This window comes from Physeter macrocephalus, chromosome 20, assembly GCF_002837175.3.
Source record: "Physeter macrocephalus isolate SW-GA chromosome 20, ASM283717v5, whole genome shotgun sequence".
Taxonomy (NCBI): Eukaryota; Metazoa; Chordata; class Mammalia; order Artiodactyla; family Physeteridae; genus Physeter; species Physeter macrocephalus.
Genome location: NC_041233.1, coordinates 28,246,918 through 28,263,380, shown reverse-complemented (window position 1 = coordinate 28,263,380; position 16,463 = coordinate 28,246,918). Strand labels below are relative to the sequence as shown.

General features: G+C 40.0%; 1 protein-coding gene across 22 annotated transcripts in view; it reads left to right on the top strand.

Moving 5' to 3' along the window:
* KCNMA1 (potassium calcium-activated channel subfamily M alpha 1) overlaps positions 1 to 16,463 on the top strand; it is a 761,872-nt gene that overhangs the window by 485,255 nt on the left and 260,154 nt on the right. For all 22 annotated transcript variants that reach the window (XM_055080882.1, XM_055080883.1, XM_028481438.1 and 19 more), the window contains one exon: positions 15,093 to 15,168. In XM_055080882.1, the coding sequence (XP_054936857.1) occupies positions 15,093 to 15,168 (76 nt within the window). The remainder of the gene's footprint in view (positions 1 to 15,092; positions 15,169 to 16,463) is intronic.

The following is a 16,463-nucleotide window of genomic DNA, read 5'->3' as shown; positions in this document are numbered from 1 at the left end:
CATAAGAGATATCCTCTGGACAGATTTTCTTGTCTCAACTGCTTTCTAATAGGGATTTGGTTTTATTCGGGCATCCATAATATATGGAAGTTTGAAATAAATGACTTAACTTTGCATTTCTGTATCTAACAATACCAGTCATAGGAAGAGATATCTTTTATTTCGAGAAAGGTTAGTGTTACAAGTAACTTCTTTAAAATGAAGTATAGTCCCTTTGACACCCAGCTTAAGATTCTGATACGGATAGGCCCAGCTTGAACTATCTCTGTATTATACAACTATGTAGAGCAAAATTCCAGTTAGCAAGCGATAGGTGAGTGCTAAGTCAATCCTTTTCATTAGAACTGGCATGAAAGGCCTCCTTGGGCTGTAACATCTGCATGGACGGAATCTAAATATTCATGTCCCCATTGTCTGTGACCCTAGATCTGTTGACCAGATTGTTCTATTGCCTCTCCCTTCACTTCAAGAAAGAACTGCTTGGGCTTCCCTGGTGGCGCAGTGGTTGCGCGTCCACCTGCCGATGCAGGGGAACCGGGTTCGCGCCCCGGTGTGGGAGGATCCCGCATGCCGCGGAGCGGCGGGGCCCGTGAGCCATGGCCGCTGAGCCTGCGCGTCCGGAGCCTGTGCTCCGCGACGGGAGAGGCCACGACAGAGGAAGGCCCGCATACCACAAAAAAAAAAAAAAAAAAAAAAAAGAAAGAACTGCTTTGTGCTTTATAACATCCAGCATTGCCAAGGGCCGATATTAAGGCAGCTAGAGAGATGAGTGAAAACGATGAGATTATTAAGCTAAGAGAAAATAGACCATTTCCCAAGAAAGAGTTACCTGAGTGAAACCACAGCTTTAAGTTAGTATTCACTCTCCTTACTTTACCCTTGAAAAAGGGGTTCATTCATTCACTTTTAGTAGTGAGAGCTGACTATGTGCCCGTCATCACTGTTTGGGAGGATGACGGACACAGTGGTGAACAGGTGTATGAGGTGCCGCTGCAGTGGAGCTGACAATCCTACAGAGGAAGACAGGCAAATACACAAGCAAATAAACAAGCAAATATGAACATTGTAGATTGTGATAAATACTCTAGAGAAGAACAGAGTAATGGGGGGCGAGTGCAGATTGGGTGGCTAGAAAAGACCTCTCTGAGGCAGTGTCAGTTGAGCCAGCCTTCCAATGATCTCTAGGGGAAGAACATTCCAGAAAGGAATGGAAGGGAAAGCCCTGAGCTGAGAATGAACTGGGAGATACTCAAGGAGCAGAGATGCAGTGTGGCAGGTGTGAGGATGGGGAGAGTAGAAATGAAATGAATACGGACTAGATCATGGAAAGCCTTCAGAGCAAGGTAAGGAATCTGAACTTAAGCCATCTGAGGGCTTTTAGCTGGAAGCGATGTGATCTGATTGATGTCTGCAAAAATCACTCTGGCTGCTTCTAGGAAATGGATGGTGGGACATGGTAGGTTGAGGGAATAAAAGTGCAGACCAGCTGGGGGCTGCTGGCCAAGTTAGAGGTAACAGTGGCTTGGACCATGGTTCTGGCATTGGAAAGGGAAAAGATGAGTTATTTTTTATGTGTATTGAAGAGGTGAAATCACCAAGTTTGATTTGTTTACTTTTAAAAAATTTGTTTCCTTTCTGGCTCCCTTATTCAAATAGGAGACTGTCAAGCAGGAGCTTCACCCCTTTGCTTTCAGGATCTAGGACAGTGAGTGACTGGTACAGAGAGACACTCACTGCACATGCATGGCATGAATTCATGAATGAAAGCATGAATGAATGGGTGAGAATCCCAGTTGGAATATCAACCGATGTTTAGCATCTGTCAGATAGGAAGCAGGACCGGGATATGGTGGGGCACAGAACAGCCTGGGCAATTACCGAGGGAAAAGATTTGAAAAGGTCAGGCAAACAAGCACCATTTATAAAACACAAGTTCTAACTGGAGGAGCAAAAGCCCAGGGGCATTTGAGAGCAAGAAAGACAGTCCTCTCCCTCCAGCTGGGAAGAAGAGGCCCTGATTCTCTCTGCGTGGAGGGAGAGAGCACGTGGTCCGGGCAGTGATACAGCTGGGGGATGTGGGAGGTGGAACCTGGGGATAGCAGCAGGGTGCAGGGACCACCCTGTAGAAGCCTCCCTGGGATTGTGTCTGTCCCTCTTTACCCTGATGACTCCTGTCATCGATTTGAGCTCTCAAGCTGCAGGGCCAGATGACTGTGACCTTGTCAGACACTACAAAAATAATTGCTCTTCAGGATTTACGTGGGGGTGGAGGGATTGGAAATGACAGAGGTTTATTTGAACCTTTCAGCTTTTTGGATTTAAAGATTAAGGAGCTAAAGGGAATGGAAAACAGCAAATTGGAAAGCCCTGGCCGGCTTTCCACCCTGGGCTGGGATGTGTTTGCTTTTGTGTTTTCTTAGTCTTGTGCTCCAGTGGGAGCTTGCTTGCAGGAATCTCCTGAGTCCTTTCTGTCTTGGGATAACGAGGACCCTGAATGGTGAATGATTCGTCATTTACCTGCAGGTCCCTCAGTCTCTCGTCAGTGTAGCTATTCTGCTTCCATCTGAGAAAGAGGTCCTAAATCCCTTAACTTTTATGGTTGTCCAGCACTAAAATTACATGGCAGTAGTTCTCAGGATGGCCTAACCTGGTTGTTCAGGTCCCAGGTGCCGAGTGTGACCCTCTGAAGGGACAGCAATGGCCAGGGGTCCTCTCTGCCTAGAGCCGCTGGCCTCGGGTTCCTGAATCTTTGCTAGGGACGCGGGGCTCAGAGTCAGAAGACCTGTCCTCAGTCCTGACTTGCCATTAACTTTATAACAACAGCAGCAAAACATTATGAATAAAAATAAGAATTATTTTTTATAATAAGTATTGCAGAAAAATTTAAAAACTCAGGAAAATTAATGAAATCCAGAAATCCTACCTCCATATCACAACCACTGTCACCATTTTATGTGTTTCCTAGTTTTTATTTTTCATATACCTATAGTTTTATCAGAGAGAACATGCACTTTATATTCCAGTTTTTAAAAATGTTTCCAGTTTGCTATTTTTTTATTATGGTAAAAAATATATAACATAAACTTTTCCATCTTAACCATGTTTTAGTGCACGGTTCAACAGTGTTAAGTACAATATATTTGCACTGTTGTGAAACAGAACATTTTCATCTTGCAAATTTGAAACTTCATACGCATTAAACAGCTACTCTTTCCCGCCCCCCACTCCTCAGCCCTTGGTAACCACCATTCTACTATGTCCGACTTCTTTAACTTAACATTATATCATAAGCATTTTCTTTGTTGTTACATTATTTTTTGACTATAATATCCCATAGAGGGGCTATATTTAAGAAGACCTATTTTTAGATAGCAAGCTGCTTTCTTGTTTAATGAATAATTTTGCAAGGAACATCTTTGTTTCTGTAGCATTTTTCTATATTTTGTTATATTATCTTAGGTTTCATTCCCAGAAATGTAGTTTGATTTGTAATGTGGAATTATTTTCTGAAAATGCTGTATCAATTTACAATTCCACCATAAATTATAAGACTGTCTCATTGTAGGGGCATCTCTAGTAGGTGAAATTCAAATACATTGCTAGTTAAGCAGAATAAACCAAAGTTACTATATTTTTAATTGACATATCTTTTATTTCAACCAAGTGTAATAATTTCTAATGTTGTTTACTAGTTATATTTCCTATTTCATGACAAGCCTCCTTATGACTTTTTGCCTATTTATGGACTAGTGATGTAGTACATGTTCTTGACATCATGAAGACTTTATCCTTATTATAGCATATTTGATTTAATTATTTTTCTAATAGATTATGATCTTCATTACTTTTTTTTTGACATGTAGAATTTTGATATTTTTATGGTGCTGATTTAAAAATTTTTATGATTCCTTTCACATCTGAGTCTAGAAATTCTTCCTTTCTTCAGAGGGCTAATAAGTATGTAATTATATTTTCTTTGGTTTTTTTTATGGCTTATTATTTATATTTAATTTTAATTTTCATCTCAATTTAATTTCAGTTATGGTAGGAGGTGACAGTTTAAATTGATCTCATTGTGAACCAATTGTTCCATCATTATTACATACTGCTTGTCTCGCCTTGAGTTGTGATGACTTCTTTATCATATATTAAATTCTTCTCTATATAATACAATCTATTCTGCTTATCTTTTAAAAAAATATTTATTTATTTTAATTTTTTTTTTTTTTTGCTGACTTGGATCTTTGTTGCTGCGCGCAGGCTTTCTCTAGTTGCAGCGAGCAGGGGCTACTGTTCATTGTGGTGCGCGGGCTTCTTGTTGCAGTGGCTCCTCTGGTTGCAGAGCACGGGCTCTAGGCGCGTGGGCTTCAGTAGTTGTGGCACGAGGGCTCAGTAGTTGTGGCTTGTGGGCTCTAGAGCGCAGGCTCAGTAGTTGTGGTGCACAGGCTTAGTTGCTCCGTGGCATGTGGTTTCTTCCCGGACCAGGGCTCGAACCCGTGTCCCCTGCATTGGCAGGCAGATTCTTAACCACTGCGCCACCAGGGAAGTCCCTATTCTGCTTATCTTTTTGTGATTTTTCTTATTTTGTTGCTTTGTGGTAAATGTGGCCTCTATGAGTTCTGTACTTTGGAATTTGGTAAAATTTCTTTGTTGCCTAGTACATGGTCAGTTTCATGACTGTTCAAAGGTTGCTACTGAAGAGTGTGTTCTTTATTTACTGGGTATAATATATGTATGTACCTATCTGTCCATCCATTCAGATAGATATATACAAATATATCCCAAGGAACTAAATGTTATATGAACATTTCTTATTTGTGCTTATGTTTTGGCTAGTGTCTGAAAAGTGAACATTAGAGTCTCCCACTGTGATGTGGCTTTGTCAGTTTTCGTTGTTTGATGCATTCTTGCCAGATTTTGTTGTATATGTACTTCAAAGATATAGTCTTAGGTGTGTAAAGTTTTTTCACTGTTACATATTCTTGGTGGATTTCTCCTTTTATGAATATGAAGTATTACTCTTTTTTTTGTACCTCTTCACAGTAGCTGCCACTTTATATGATATTATTATTGTTCTGTTTGCCTCTTTTTCTTTGGTCAGCATTTGTCTGGTACATATTTCTAACTTTCCTTGTTTTCAGTGAATCTCTTATATGCAGCTGGAATGGATTATTGCTGTTTTTATATTATCTGAGTGTCTTTGTCCATTAATAGATAAATTTAACTCACTCAATTTTGTTGTGATTACTAAAAAATAATTCTTTTTGCTGTTGCAGTAGTATTTTATTAATACTAATTAATATGCTTTTTTCTTTTCTTTTTTCACAATTCTTTTCCTTCAGTTGGATTGATCAAATTCTTTTGTTCTTTTTTCCTTCTGAGTTTGGAATTTATAATTCCAAATGTATTCTTAAGTTGTTGATACACATACTTAAACTTAAAATTTTCTGTTAATATGTATAATTAATAGTACTTTCTCCTGAAGCAAGACAAGAACTTTAGCACAACTTTCTGACCTTCACTGCCCTCTCACCTCCATCTTCCATGTAGTATCATCTAGAGGTTTTACTTTTAAATCATTATTATTATTATTTATTAGTTTTTGTAATATTCAGTCAACACATAAACTAATCTGTTACTTTCGCTCTTTTCTTCCATTGCTTCTTGTATCTCACTTGCTTTTGGATTTATTTTTCTTTCAGCTGGTTAAGTATATCTTTTTTAGCTCAAAATAATTTCTCCTGAAAATTGTGGCGATATCTTTCCTTTGTTTTCTCGAATCCAGTGCAGCCAGGAGAATTCTGACAATAATTTGATTCTCATTGCTTTGGGGAGTTTATATCTTTGCATTGGTGTTCTGAAATGTCACTGTAATATGCCTCAGTTTGGGTCCTTTAAAATTATCCCTCTGGACACATAACAGACCTTTCCAATCTAAGGATGCAGGTCATCCCTTTGATCTGGGAAACTTTATTCTAATGTTTGAGAGTTTTCCTGCTTTCTTTTTTTTTTTTTTTTTTTTTTTTGCCGCGCCAGGAGGCTTGTGGGATCTTAGTTCCTTGACCAGTGATTGAACCCAGGCTCCAACAGTGAGAGCTTGGAGTCCTAACCAATGAATCGCCAGGGAATTTCCATTTTTCCTGCTTTCTATTGCCTGTAGTTTTTCCTTCTGGAAACTCAATTACGTAAATGTTAAAAATTCTACACTTGTCTTCCATGTCTCTCAACTTCCCTTTTGTACTTTTCACCCCTTTTCCGCTTTGTATGAAGAGACCTCTGTTTGATAGTCTAGCCCTGTAGTTTGTATGTAGCTGTATCCATTCTTCTAATAGTTGGCTTTTTAAAGTTTTGATGTTTAAAATGTTAATTTCTAAAATATCTAGTTTATCTTTGCTGAGTTGACATATTTTCTTACAATTCTTTGTTTTTCAATCAAACTTTTTCTAAAGTTGTTGCTTTGTTAATGTTGTATCATTAAGTGTAAGTTTTGCTAGACTACGTGCCTTTCTTCAAAGAAAGCTTGACTTTCCTCAGATATTTGGTGATTCTTGATTTCGTGCTCCTCTTTGGATTTGAGATTTTCTGTTAGCCTGTATTAGAATGCTGTCTTTGCTTAATGCGCCTTGTCTGAGGAGTGATGGGGTGGGTATGTGGCAGTGTATTTTGGTCCAATAACTGGTCTTACAGCTTTCTTCTAAGAGTCACCAGTTCACGTGGGATATTGCTTTAACAACTACAATGCCCACGCTTACTGCTCTATCCTGGCTGCTCCTATTTGGTGCCCCAATCCATCAGTGAGTTGTCCCAGCCTCCCACTTCCCAGTGTTGGTCACCTCATTTCATCTTTTGAACAGTTGCTTTCTCCTTACTATGATTTCCCCACCCCACCAGGTCCCACCAACCTGTCTTTGTGAAATTCCTTATCAAATTTATTGACCAAGAATATTTCTGATATTTTGTTTTTATTATGTTATATATATGTTTCTTACTATATATGTTATCAGGTTTCTCTGCTTTGCCAAGTTAATTTCCAACAGAATACCCACTTTTCATCTACCAGCGTTTTGTGGTTTTCTCTTAACGTGCTGTAGTTTCTCTTCCCTTTTTCCTGCCCTTGTGGGATTTTGCTGTTTTTTTCCCCCCTTTAATATTACTTTAGTGAAGTTTTGAGAGGAGGCAGAGAGAAATCATTCTGTTCAATCTGTTAGGGTTAACCAGAATGCTCTGGAGTCTTATTTTAATTCACGGATGAATTATATATGTTGGTATTTTATGTAGAACTTTAGCATCACTAATCTTAGTGAGATTATTTTACTTTTGTGTTTTGAGAGGCAGTTTTTGGTACCAGGTTATGATTATTTTATAACAAGTTTCATAGCTTTGCCTCTTTTTGTGTATCATGGAAGAGTTTAGAGTTTCATTAAAATGTAAATGTTTTAAAAAATTTAATAAATTACATGGGTGCAAACTCTCTGAGGGGAAGAGATTAATAAAAATTTCAATTTATATCTCAGTTATCATCCTGTAATGGTTTTCTTTTTTGTGTGTTTGAATTTACAAAGTTTACATTTTTTGGAAAGTCATCCCTCTCAGTGTGGATTTCAAATTGTATTAGCCTGAAATGGTGCATGACTTTATTTTCTATTTGTTTCTTTATTGGATAAGTGTGTGTTTTGTTTGTTTGTTTTATTGTTGTTATTGTTTGGCCCCCATAAAATGATTTGAAAATTTTTATCACTTTTAATCTTTATTAGTGCTCTGACCATTCAAGTATAAACACTAAAGTAGAAATCATCTTTTCTTCTATGGTTGTTAAGACTACTTTTTTCCTAAGATCTTGAGCTGAATGCATTATTTTATAAGTAATCTATTATTTTACTGTGGATTTTTTCTAATTTATAGTTAGCCAGTATGTTCTGTAAAAGTAAAGACACAGGGTGCTTAATGGCTATAGTACTGGTTTTAGATTACTCAAGCGATGACTCAGGGAAAAGGCAATTTGCTAACTATCTGGGGAAAAAATAAAACTTGGTCCCTTTGGCACACTCTTAACCAAAATAAATAAATACATCAAGATGGATTTACAAATTAAAGGTTACAAGAAGAAAAGATACCCTTAATGGGTGATTCCCACACTTGGCTGCACATTAGAATCATCTGGGGAGTTATAAAAAATTTCTGCACCCAGGTTGTCACCCAGACCAAATAAATCAGAATATCTGAGGGTGGGAGATAGGCACCAGTGTTGTTCCAGAATTTCCAGGTGATTGCAATGGCAGCAAAGTCTGGGAACCAGTGCCCTGCAGTTTTGTTTTCTCAGTTTGGTCTCTGACCAGAAGCATCGGTGACATCGTAGAGTTGGTTAGAAATGCAGAGCATCAAGCCCCATCTCAGACCCATGGAACAGAGTCTGAATGTTAACAAACCCCAGATGATTCATGTGCACATGGAATTTGAATAGCTGGTCTCTAAAGCAGGCTTAGCAAACTAGGCTCCATGGCCTATTTATTTGAATAAAATTTTACTGGAATACAGTCACGTGCATTCATTTACATGTCATTTACAGCAGAGTGGGTAGTTGTGATAGAACCTAAAATATTTACTATCTGCTCATTTGTAGAAAAAGTTTTCAGTGCTTCTCAATCGTGATGGTTCATTAGGATCATCAAAGAGCTTTAAAATTCCCTCTGCCTGGCTGTACCTCAGACCCATTAAGTCAGAATTGGGGAAGAGGAAGTGAGACCCAGGTATCGATAATTCTTAAAGCTTCCCAGATGATTTAAATGTGCAGCCAAGGTTCAGAACTCGCACCCTAAAGATACAAAGAGAAAATGTACATGCATTTTAAAAAATCTGTTTTTTACGATGGAGGTGGCCATTTTTTAATATTAAAGCAAAGAAACAATGATGGAAGTCTGATATATTTGACCATATAACAAACTTTGGAATTCAGGGGAAGAAAAAAACACCTTAAGCAAAATTTAAGACTTAGGAAAAAAAAAAACCTGGAGCAAAATTAAAAGAAGAATGATGAACCGTGGGATAAAATATATAACATATAACATTCTCATTATGAAAGAGCTCAAATATAATAAAAGAATAAGATGAACCCACAGGTAATCTGGCAGAGACTATTATAAAGCACTTTAAAGAAGAAAACAAAATGACTAATAATTATGTGAAAACACAGTTAACTTCATTCGTTAACCTAGAAAAGCAGAATAAAACAGTGATGGGCTCTATTTGGGGTTGAGGTCTATCAAAGTGGAACTCCTACTTGCCCTCCCTCCCTTCCTTTCCCTTCCTTCTTCCTGTCTTTTCCTAATCAGAATACTCAGTCTGATGGGGGTGTAGGCAAAGGGCATTTCCATACCGACGGAAATGCGAATTGTTAGGAGAGTTTGGCAAGATGATCACAAGCGCTGCAAGTGCTTACTTGAGTGCTGGTGTTTGAAATCGGAACTGACTGACCAAAGGCTGTGCCGGGGCAATAGTTACGAGCTTGGGTTTTGTGGCGTTACATAAATTTGGGTTGAAATTTGTGCTGTGCTGCCTACAAACTGTGTGTGCTGGACACATTCTCTAGTCTGTTTATCCTTAGCTATTTTCTTCAGTTGTATGGATTAAATAAGATAGAGCTAAAGGTTTAGGCATGTAGAAATAATAAAAAATAGCAGACGATCAATCATAATAGATTTACATCATTGTCAACATCATCATTTTACCAATAATTTAAAGTAATAATAACACTATTTACCGGTGGGGTGTGTGTGTGTGTGTGTGTGTGTGTGTGTGTGTCTTTATGGGCTTTCTATTCCGTCTTGTTGACTTTTCTGTGTAGTTGTGAACAATATGCTGTTTCAATTCCATAGCTTCATATGGTAAAATGACTGTTTGTCGAGTACTTCCAATGTGCCTGCCACGCTTTAGCGGAATACTTAGTCTTCTGGCACACAATCTCCGGGGGAGGTTTTTTGTTTTGTTTTTTTGTTTTTTTTTGTGGTACGCGGGCCTCTCACTGCTGTGGCCTCTCCCGTTGCAGAGCACAGGCTCTGGACGCACAGGCTCAGCGGCCGTGGCTCACGGGCCCAGCCGCTCCGCGGCATGTGGGATCTTCCCGGACCGGGGCACGAACCCGTGTCCCCTGCATTGGCAGGCGGATTCTCAACCACTGCGCCACCAGGGAAGCCTCTCCAGGGGAGGTTTTAATACCCATCTCTGAGAGAACAAGGACACTGTGATGGGGTGGAGGGCTCAGCTGTGGTGCAGCTGTACCAAAGGCCTTGTCCATCCCACAGGCAGCTCTGCAGCTGGATGGCCCTTCAGCATTGTCCCAAATCCAGGCAAGGCAGCAGACCTTTGTCCCCATATCTACCAGCCACGGGTGCCACCCCTGGCAAGGCTGCTCTTCAGGAGCCAGTGATGAATAAAGATCCTTGGAAAAGGGATCTGGGCTGTGCTCCACAGCATCCCCTATAGCTCATGTGTGTTATTTATTTAATATAGTCTCGTGACCACCTAGAGGGGTGGGATAGGGAGGATGGGAGGGATACGCGAGAGGGAGCAGGTACAGGGATATATGTGTGTGTATAGCTGATTCACTTTGTTATACAGCAGAAACTAACACACCATTGTAAAGCAATTATACTCCAGTAAAGACGCTGAAAAAAAAAAAAGAAATAGTTCAATACACACACACAATATAGTCTCGCATATGATTCACTAGTATTTTATGCAGGATTCTTGTGGTTAGCCAATAGTCATTAGTGTGATGAGCTTGCCATTTTTTTTTAACCTATGTCCAAGTAATACCAGTTTTCTAACCAATACGAAGTACAGAAAGAGAGAGGAAAGTGCATTTTTATTACTTGACTATATAATAGAGAGTATAGATATGTAGAGAAGTTTACTATTTTTTGATAGTTTAAAGAAACTTGCTCATGAAACTATCTAGACTTTTGGACAGCATAATTAATATGTTATTTTCTTCTTCACAACTCTGTTATAGCCATTTTCTGCTTCCTAAAAAATAATTTTATTTCAGAGATTTAAAATTATAATGAATAAATAATAAGAATACAGTGTTATAAAGCAAAGGAGATGAATAATTTGTCACTTTGGCATTGCCCATCCCACTGCTTCCTTTTCTTGGCCTCTTTATGGAATCTGAGGTTGCTGTCTATCCTCTTTCAGGACCTCTCTGAATATAGCAGCGTGACCATTGGTCAAGGCTCTTTCCTGGTTAGGCTTCTTCATATTTCCTAAGAGTGTCAGCCCTGGCCTCTGTCAGGTGAACTTTCAGAGTCATGGCTTTTCCCTTTAGTAAACAATGTGTAGCCTCAGAGTTCCGAATGCAGAGCCTCTACCCTTTAGCTCTCTGCCATCTAATTCTCAGAAGTCTGATTCATTCAGTTCAATTCAAGCAAGTAGTTACTGAGTATCCACCTTATGCAAGGCACTATTTTAGGTACATGGGATACAGCCATGAACACAATAGAACATCAGTCCCTCCCCTCCTACAGCTGGTGCTGTGGATAAGGAGACAGAAAGTAAACTACATAAATAAGTAAGATGCTAGTGCTTCATGCTGGGGAGAAATATAAAGCAGGCAAGCGGAATAAAGAGTTTTTTTGGGGGAGGTTGTGGGGCTGATGGGGGGGAGTTGCACTTTTAGACAGAGTAGCCAGGGAAGATCTCCGAGAAAGTTATGTTGATTAAACACCTGCAGGAGGTGAGCGAGGGCACCATGTGGCCATTTGGGAAGGAGCATTCCAGGCAGAGAGAAGAGCATGTGCAAAGGCCCTGAGGCAGGAGCATCCATACACAGTCAAGAATCACTGAGGAAGACCGCCAGATCAGAGGCAAAGTAGTATGAGTGGGGGGAAGAGGCCAGCAGGTCCAAAAAGAATGAGGGCTGGCCTTGCTTTAGGTTCTTGAAGGACTTTGACTTCTACTTTGTGTGGAATGTGGGCACTGGAGGATTTTGAGCAGAGGAACGGCATGATACATTTTACCTGGTAACAGCCTCACTCTGGCTGCTGTGCTGAGAATAGACCACAAGCGGTCCAGGGGAGAAAGCAGTTCGGGAGCTGCTGTGAGCTGTGGCCTGAAGGATAGACACTTCAGACCAAGCATTTCTCCAAAGTGTCTGGCTTGATCTGAGGAGAATATGTAGACTGAATTTTTTTAGTCCTATGTAGAACTTTGTTTCTCATTTGCATTAGTGAAACCTAGTGCCGTGACAATGACCAACACAAGGCAGTCAAATAAACAAAGCCCACCATTGTTCAGCCCGTGAGAATGTTGCTCCTGCATCACCCCAGGCCCCTTTGGCAGGGAGACATTTCTCTTGAGTCCCCCTCCTGGGATAACCTCTTCTCCTAAGAACCAGCTTATTTTCCTCCTTTATCTTAGAGTGCCTCCCTGCTTGCTTTCCTTGGGAAAGAGCTCAGACCTAGATCTACAGTTTACCTCTAGCGAGAGGATAGGACCTTGTGACTGCTGCATTTTTTTTTTTTTTTACTACCTGTATTTTCATACACCTCAATTAAAAGAAAAGTTTTTATTCTATCTTATTTTTGTGAGTCGCTTTAAAATATGACAAACAACTAACCAATAATACAGGATGCAAAAGGCATTTCTTCACGATAAAAAGAAATCCCATTCAAAGCATGGGCCATTTGTATTCAATTTTTGTTTCCATAAATGAAAATACACACACTCTCTCTCTGTCTCTCTCACACACACACATACGCATACACACAATTTTTCAGGATGAAACTATTAGCGGCTAATACGTTACTAAAGCATCCTTATATCCCTGACTGGTTTCAGTACCAACTGCCAGTCTTTTTTCTACCTCGAGCTTCTAAATGTGTTATTTTATCTCCCAGCAATATGTGACAGTGATGCTGCAGTCAGATCAGCCATCCAGGTTGGGCTGGATGCTTCGGACCAACAGGAGAGTTTATTAACAATTCACTTTCCAGTCTGCACCACCCCCCATTCTGATTAGTAAGACTTAATGAACTTCTTTGCAAATGTTTTGTTCAGACAATATATTTTCTGAGAACCTGGATATTTGAAAGTATTTTTTGTTGCCCTTATACTGTTGAACAACTGCTTGACAGAGTATAAAAATCTTGGGTCAGACTCTCCTTGTTTTAAAATTCTGCGTGTTGCCCAGTCATTGCTTAACACTTACTGTTAAGTAATGAGATCTTAATTGCCTTAATGGTAACCCTCTCCCCACCCTGACACTTTTTGATTTTTATATCTTCATTTATTTTAATACTTGAAATTTGAAGGGAAAAACAATAAGATACTTCTTGGTGTCAGTCTCTCAGAGCTGATCGTTCATTTTGCCTTTTAATCTCGAGTCATTTTTTTCATATCCAGAAAGTTCAATCCTGTGATGTCCTGGCCGCTACTTATGATCTATGTGTTGTTTGCACTTCCCTTTGGAACACATTTTATTCATAGGTTGGATCTCTGTGATCTCCACTCCATTTTATTTTCTTAAACTCCGTCTTTTGTCTTCCCTTTTCTCTGCCTTGTGAGATGACCTCTCCATTGTGTCCTCTACATCCCATTGTTAGCAGCGTGAAGTCAACCTTTCATCAGCTTGGTTAGGACTGGGTTTTTGGCTCCTGAGACTTTTATTTCATCCACATCCCTTCTCATCTCTGCACTTCCTTGTTGAATAAAAGTAATATGAATATCATTCAGAACAGAAGGCGGATGTTTTCTGAAAAAATCTTCTGTCCATGAAGGTAAATCGTTTTAGATGAGAAAATTTCCTTTTGAGCCATATCCTTTTGTCCCTCTTGAGCAGTGAGGTCTTTCCTTCTGTGGGCTTTAAGTTAGTTTTTCCTTGTCACCTTATGCTTGAACAAGGAGTCATCTAACTGAGCCCAATATGGAGCTGTTGAGGGGAGAACTTCCGGTCTGTCTCCTTTCCTTGATATTCACCCTGGGGTCTCGAGAGAATCACCACCACTTCTTCCCACCACTCTGCACGCCTCCCCGCTTTACTGCCTCACATACTGGGCCGAATAAACTCTCACCCATGGACATCGAGCTGCCCATCCACAACTTAGCCCGCTCTGTGCTCAGCTCCACACATGGCACGTGCGGAAGCTTAATAAAATGCTTTGAATCCCCTTGGGAGTGGGTGTGATATTGAAAGTGTCTCAAAGCTGTAATAAAGTATTTTGTAAACAGTTCTCTTGCACAACTGCCAAGATTCAAAGCCCATGAGTCATTCAGATTGTTTTTGACTCACAAATTTGATCTCAACAGAAATACATTTTACCCGTGGCTATTAAAACACAGCAATAATTTGTATTTTCTTGACTCCTCAATTGTGTCTTCCTTCCCCATTTCCCTCTCTCTCCTGCTACGTAGAAACACTGGCTCTTCTTCTCCATTCAAGAGAGGTTGCTGATTAAGAATGGAGAAGCATGTATCTCGACATTCAGTAAAAGTAGAATTATATAAGTTTTGAATCCTGAAGTATAGGGGGTGTGATATCTTAATGATTTGATTTTTTTTTTTGATTGGAAGAAAAATATAGAACCTTGTAGGAAACAGATAACACAGTGGGCTATACTCTTCATTTTATCAGAACTGCAGATAAAGATTGAAAAAAAAAAAAAAAGAAAAAGAAAATCCACTGAAGAGGTGAGGTTATCTGATTTGTTCCTAATCTGCTCTTAGCACAAGGGTTTCCCTGAGCTATCCCAGTATTTTTCAGAGACAGAATCCTCTCAGACAACCACGTAACTTAGAAATAGTGCTTTAAATCAGAGACGGACACATGAGAAAGCTCAGTAAACTGGGCTCTGCCCACCGGAATATCCTCTGCAGTGGCTCCATACAGGGCCCCTTTAATGAAAAAGTCAGGTTACCAGCTGAGATTAAACCAGTCAAGGATCAGGAGGAAGAACTACATCCAAGGTACGGGGTGGTTCATTCTTCTGCAGGAATTTCATATCCCATTAACCCTTGGCAGCTGTAAATCCAACGGCAGTGTGTGGACATTAGAACCGCACATTGAAAATAATGCATCTCTATTTCATTTCTCTTTCCAGGTTTGAGATTTTTAAGAGCTCTCAGGCTGATCCAGTTTTCAGAAATTTTGCAGTTTCTGAATATCCTGAAAACAAGGTAAGATGTTCTTTTTCCTATTTTTTTTGTCGTTCCGGTCCCCAGTGCCACGTTGTAAATATCAGGTGTGTGTACTTTCATCATGATGAAGTTAGAGTTCTTTTACGCACAGAGAGAGTGATCTAACACAGAAACCCAGGGAAGGCCTAGAGGTAGGGTCTTCTGCAGGGCGGGGACTCTGTGGTAAAGAGAAAGAAACAGCGATGTATGGGAGGAAGTAGAGACAGTTTTGGGGGACCTTGTGGGGTTGCTTGGACACCGGCCGCAACACCATGGAGAGAGGTGCACAGTGGGTGAGGGATAGGTCTGCTCATTGACTGGGAAGTCCTTGCTCCCAGGTTTTAAATCACCCCTTTATTACATCACTAAATAAGAAATTGAACCTGGCCATAAAAGCAATGGAAGCAATGCTCTTTGAGAGGCAATCACAAACCTCATACGGCAAACAGAAAATCATTTCATTTCAAAGTACATTCTAGATGTTCACTTTATAGCCCGTGTAGGCCCTGGGGCTTGCTCTGTGAATTGCCTTCTGGGGAATATCTAAAAACCTCCCGCCGAATGCACCATGACTACTTCTGTTAACTGTATTATGATCTGGAAAACACTGCAGGACCAGGAGAAAAAAATCCCCCAGAGACCCCTTTCCTGAGGACCTGCAGGTTCTCAGAGCCGGCCGGAAACCAGGGCTGCCTTGATGAATAAACTAATAAAAGAGGTTGGACGTCCTTTAATGGAGAATAAGTACAGGTCATAAATTTCTCTCATAGGAAATTACACTTTGAGAAGCTCACTGCTAACGTTCCATTTCCTCTTTGGTTGGCCTTAACGTGTTTGGTAAATGATGAAAAACAGGACATCTCCATGTTTGTGATTTGTAATTAATACACCTGCATTTTGGGGGCGCTTGGACTCAGCATTGTTTTCCCAGTAACTGAGTCTGGGACTCAGCTTCCTGAATATGTCACATCCAACAAATGTGACAGGCTTTCCTCTTTGGGTCTTAGTGTGTCTTGTTTATTTTAGTTTGTTTTAATTTCAAATTGGTTTCCCCTCGCTAACTATTCATCTATGTGAATGGGGGAATAAATTCACTTCCTATTAGTCAAGTTAAAAAGAAAATAAGCGTCGAATGCCGTGGAAATCTTCTACAGTGTGTCCTAACACCCTTTACTTTCATTATCCTGGGGTCAGAATTTGTTGGTGCTCCACTTAATAGCGTATACTATTATTAATATATAATGAAGGGCTTCCCTGGTGGCGCAGTGGTTGAGAGTCCGCCTGCCGATGCAGGG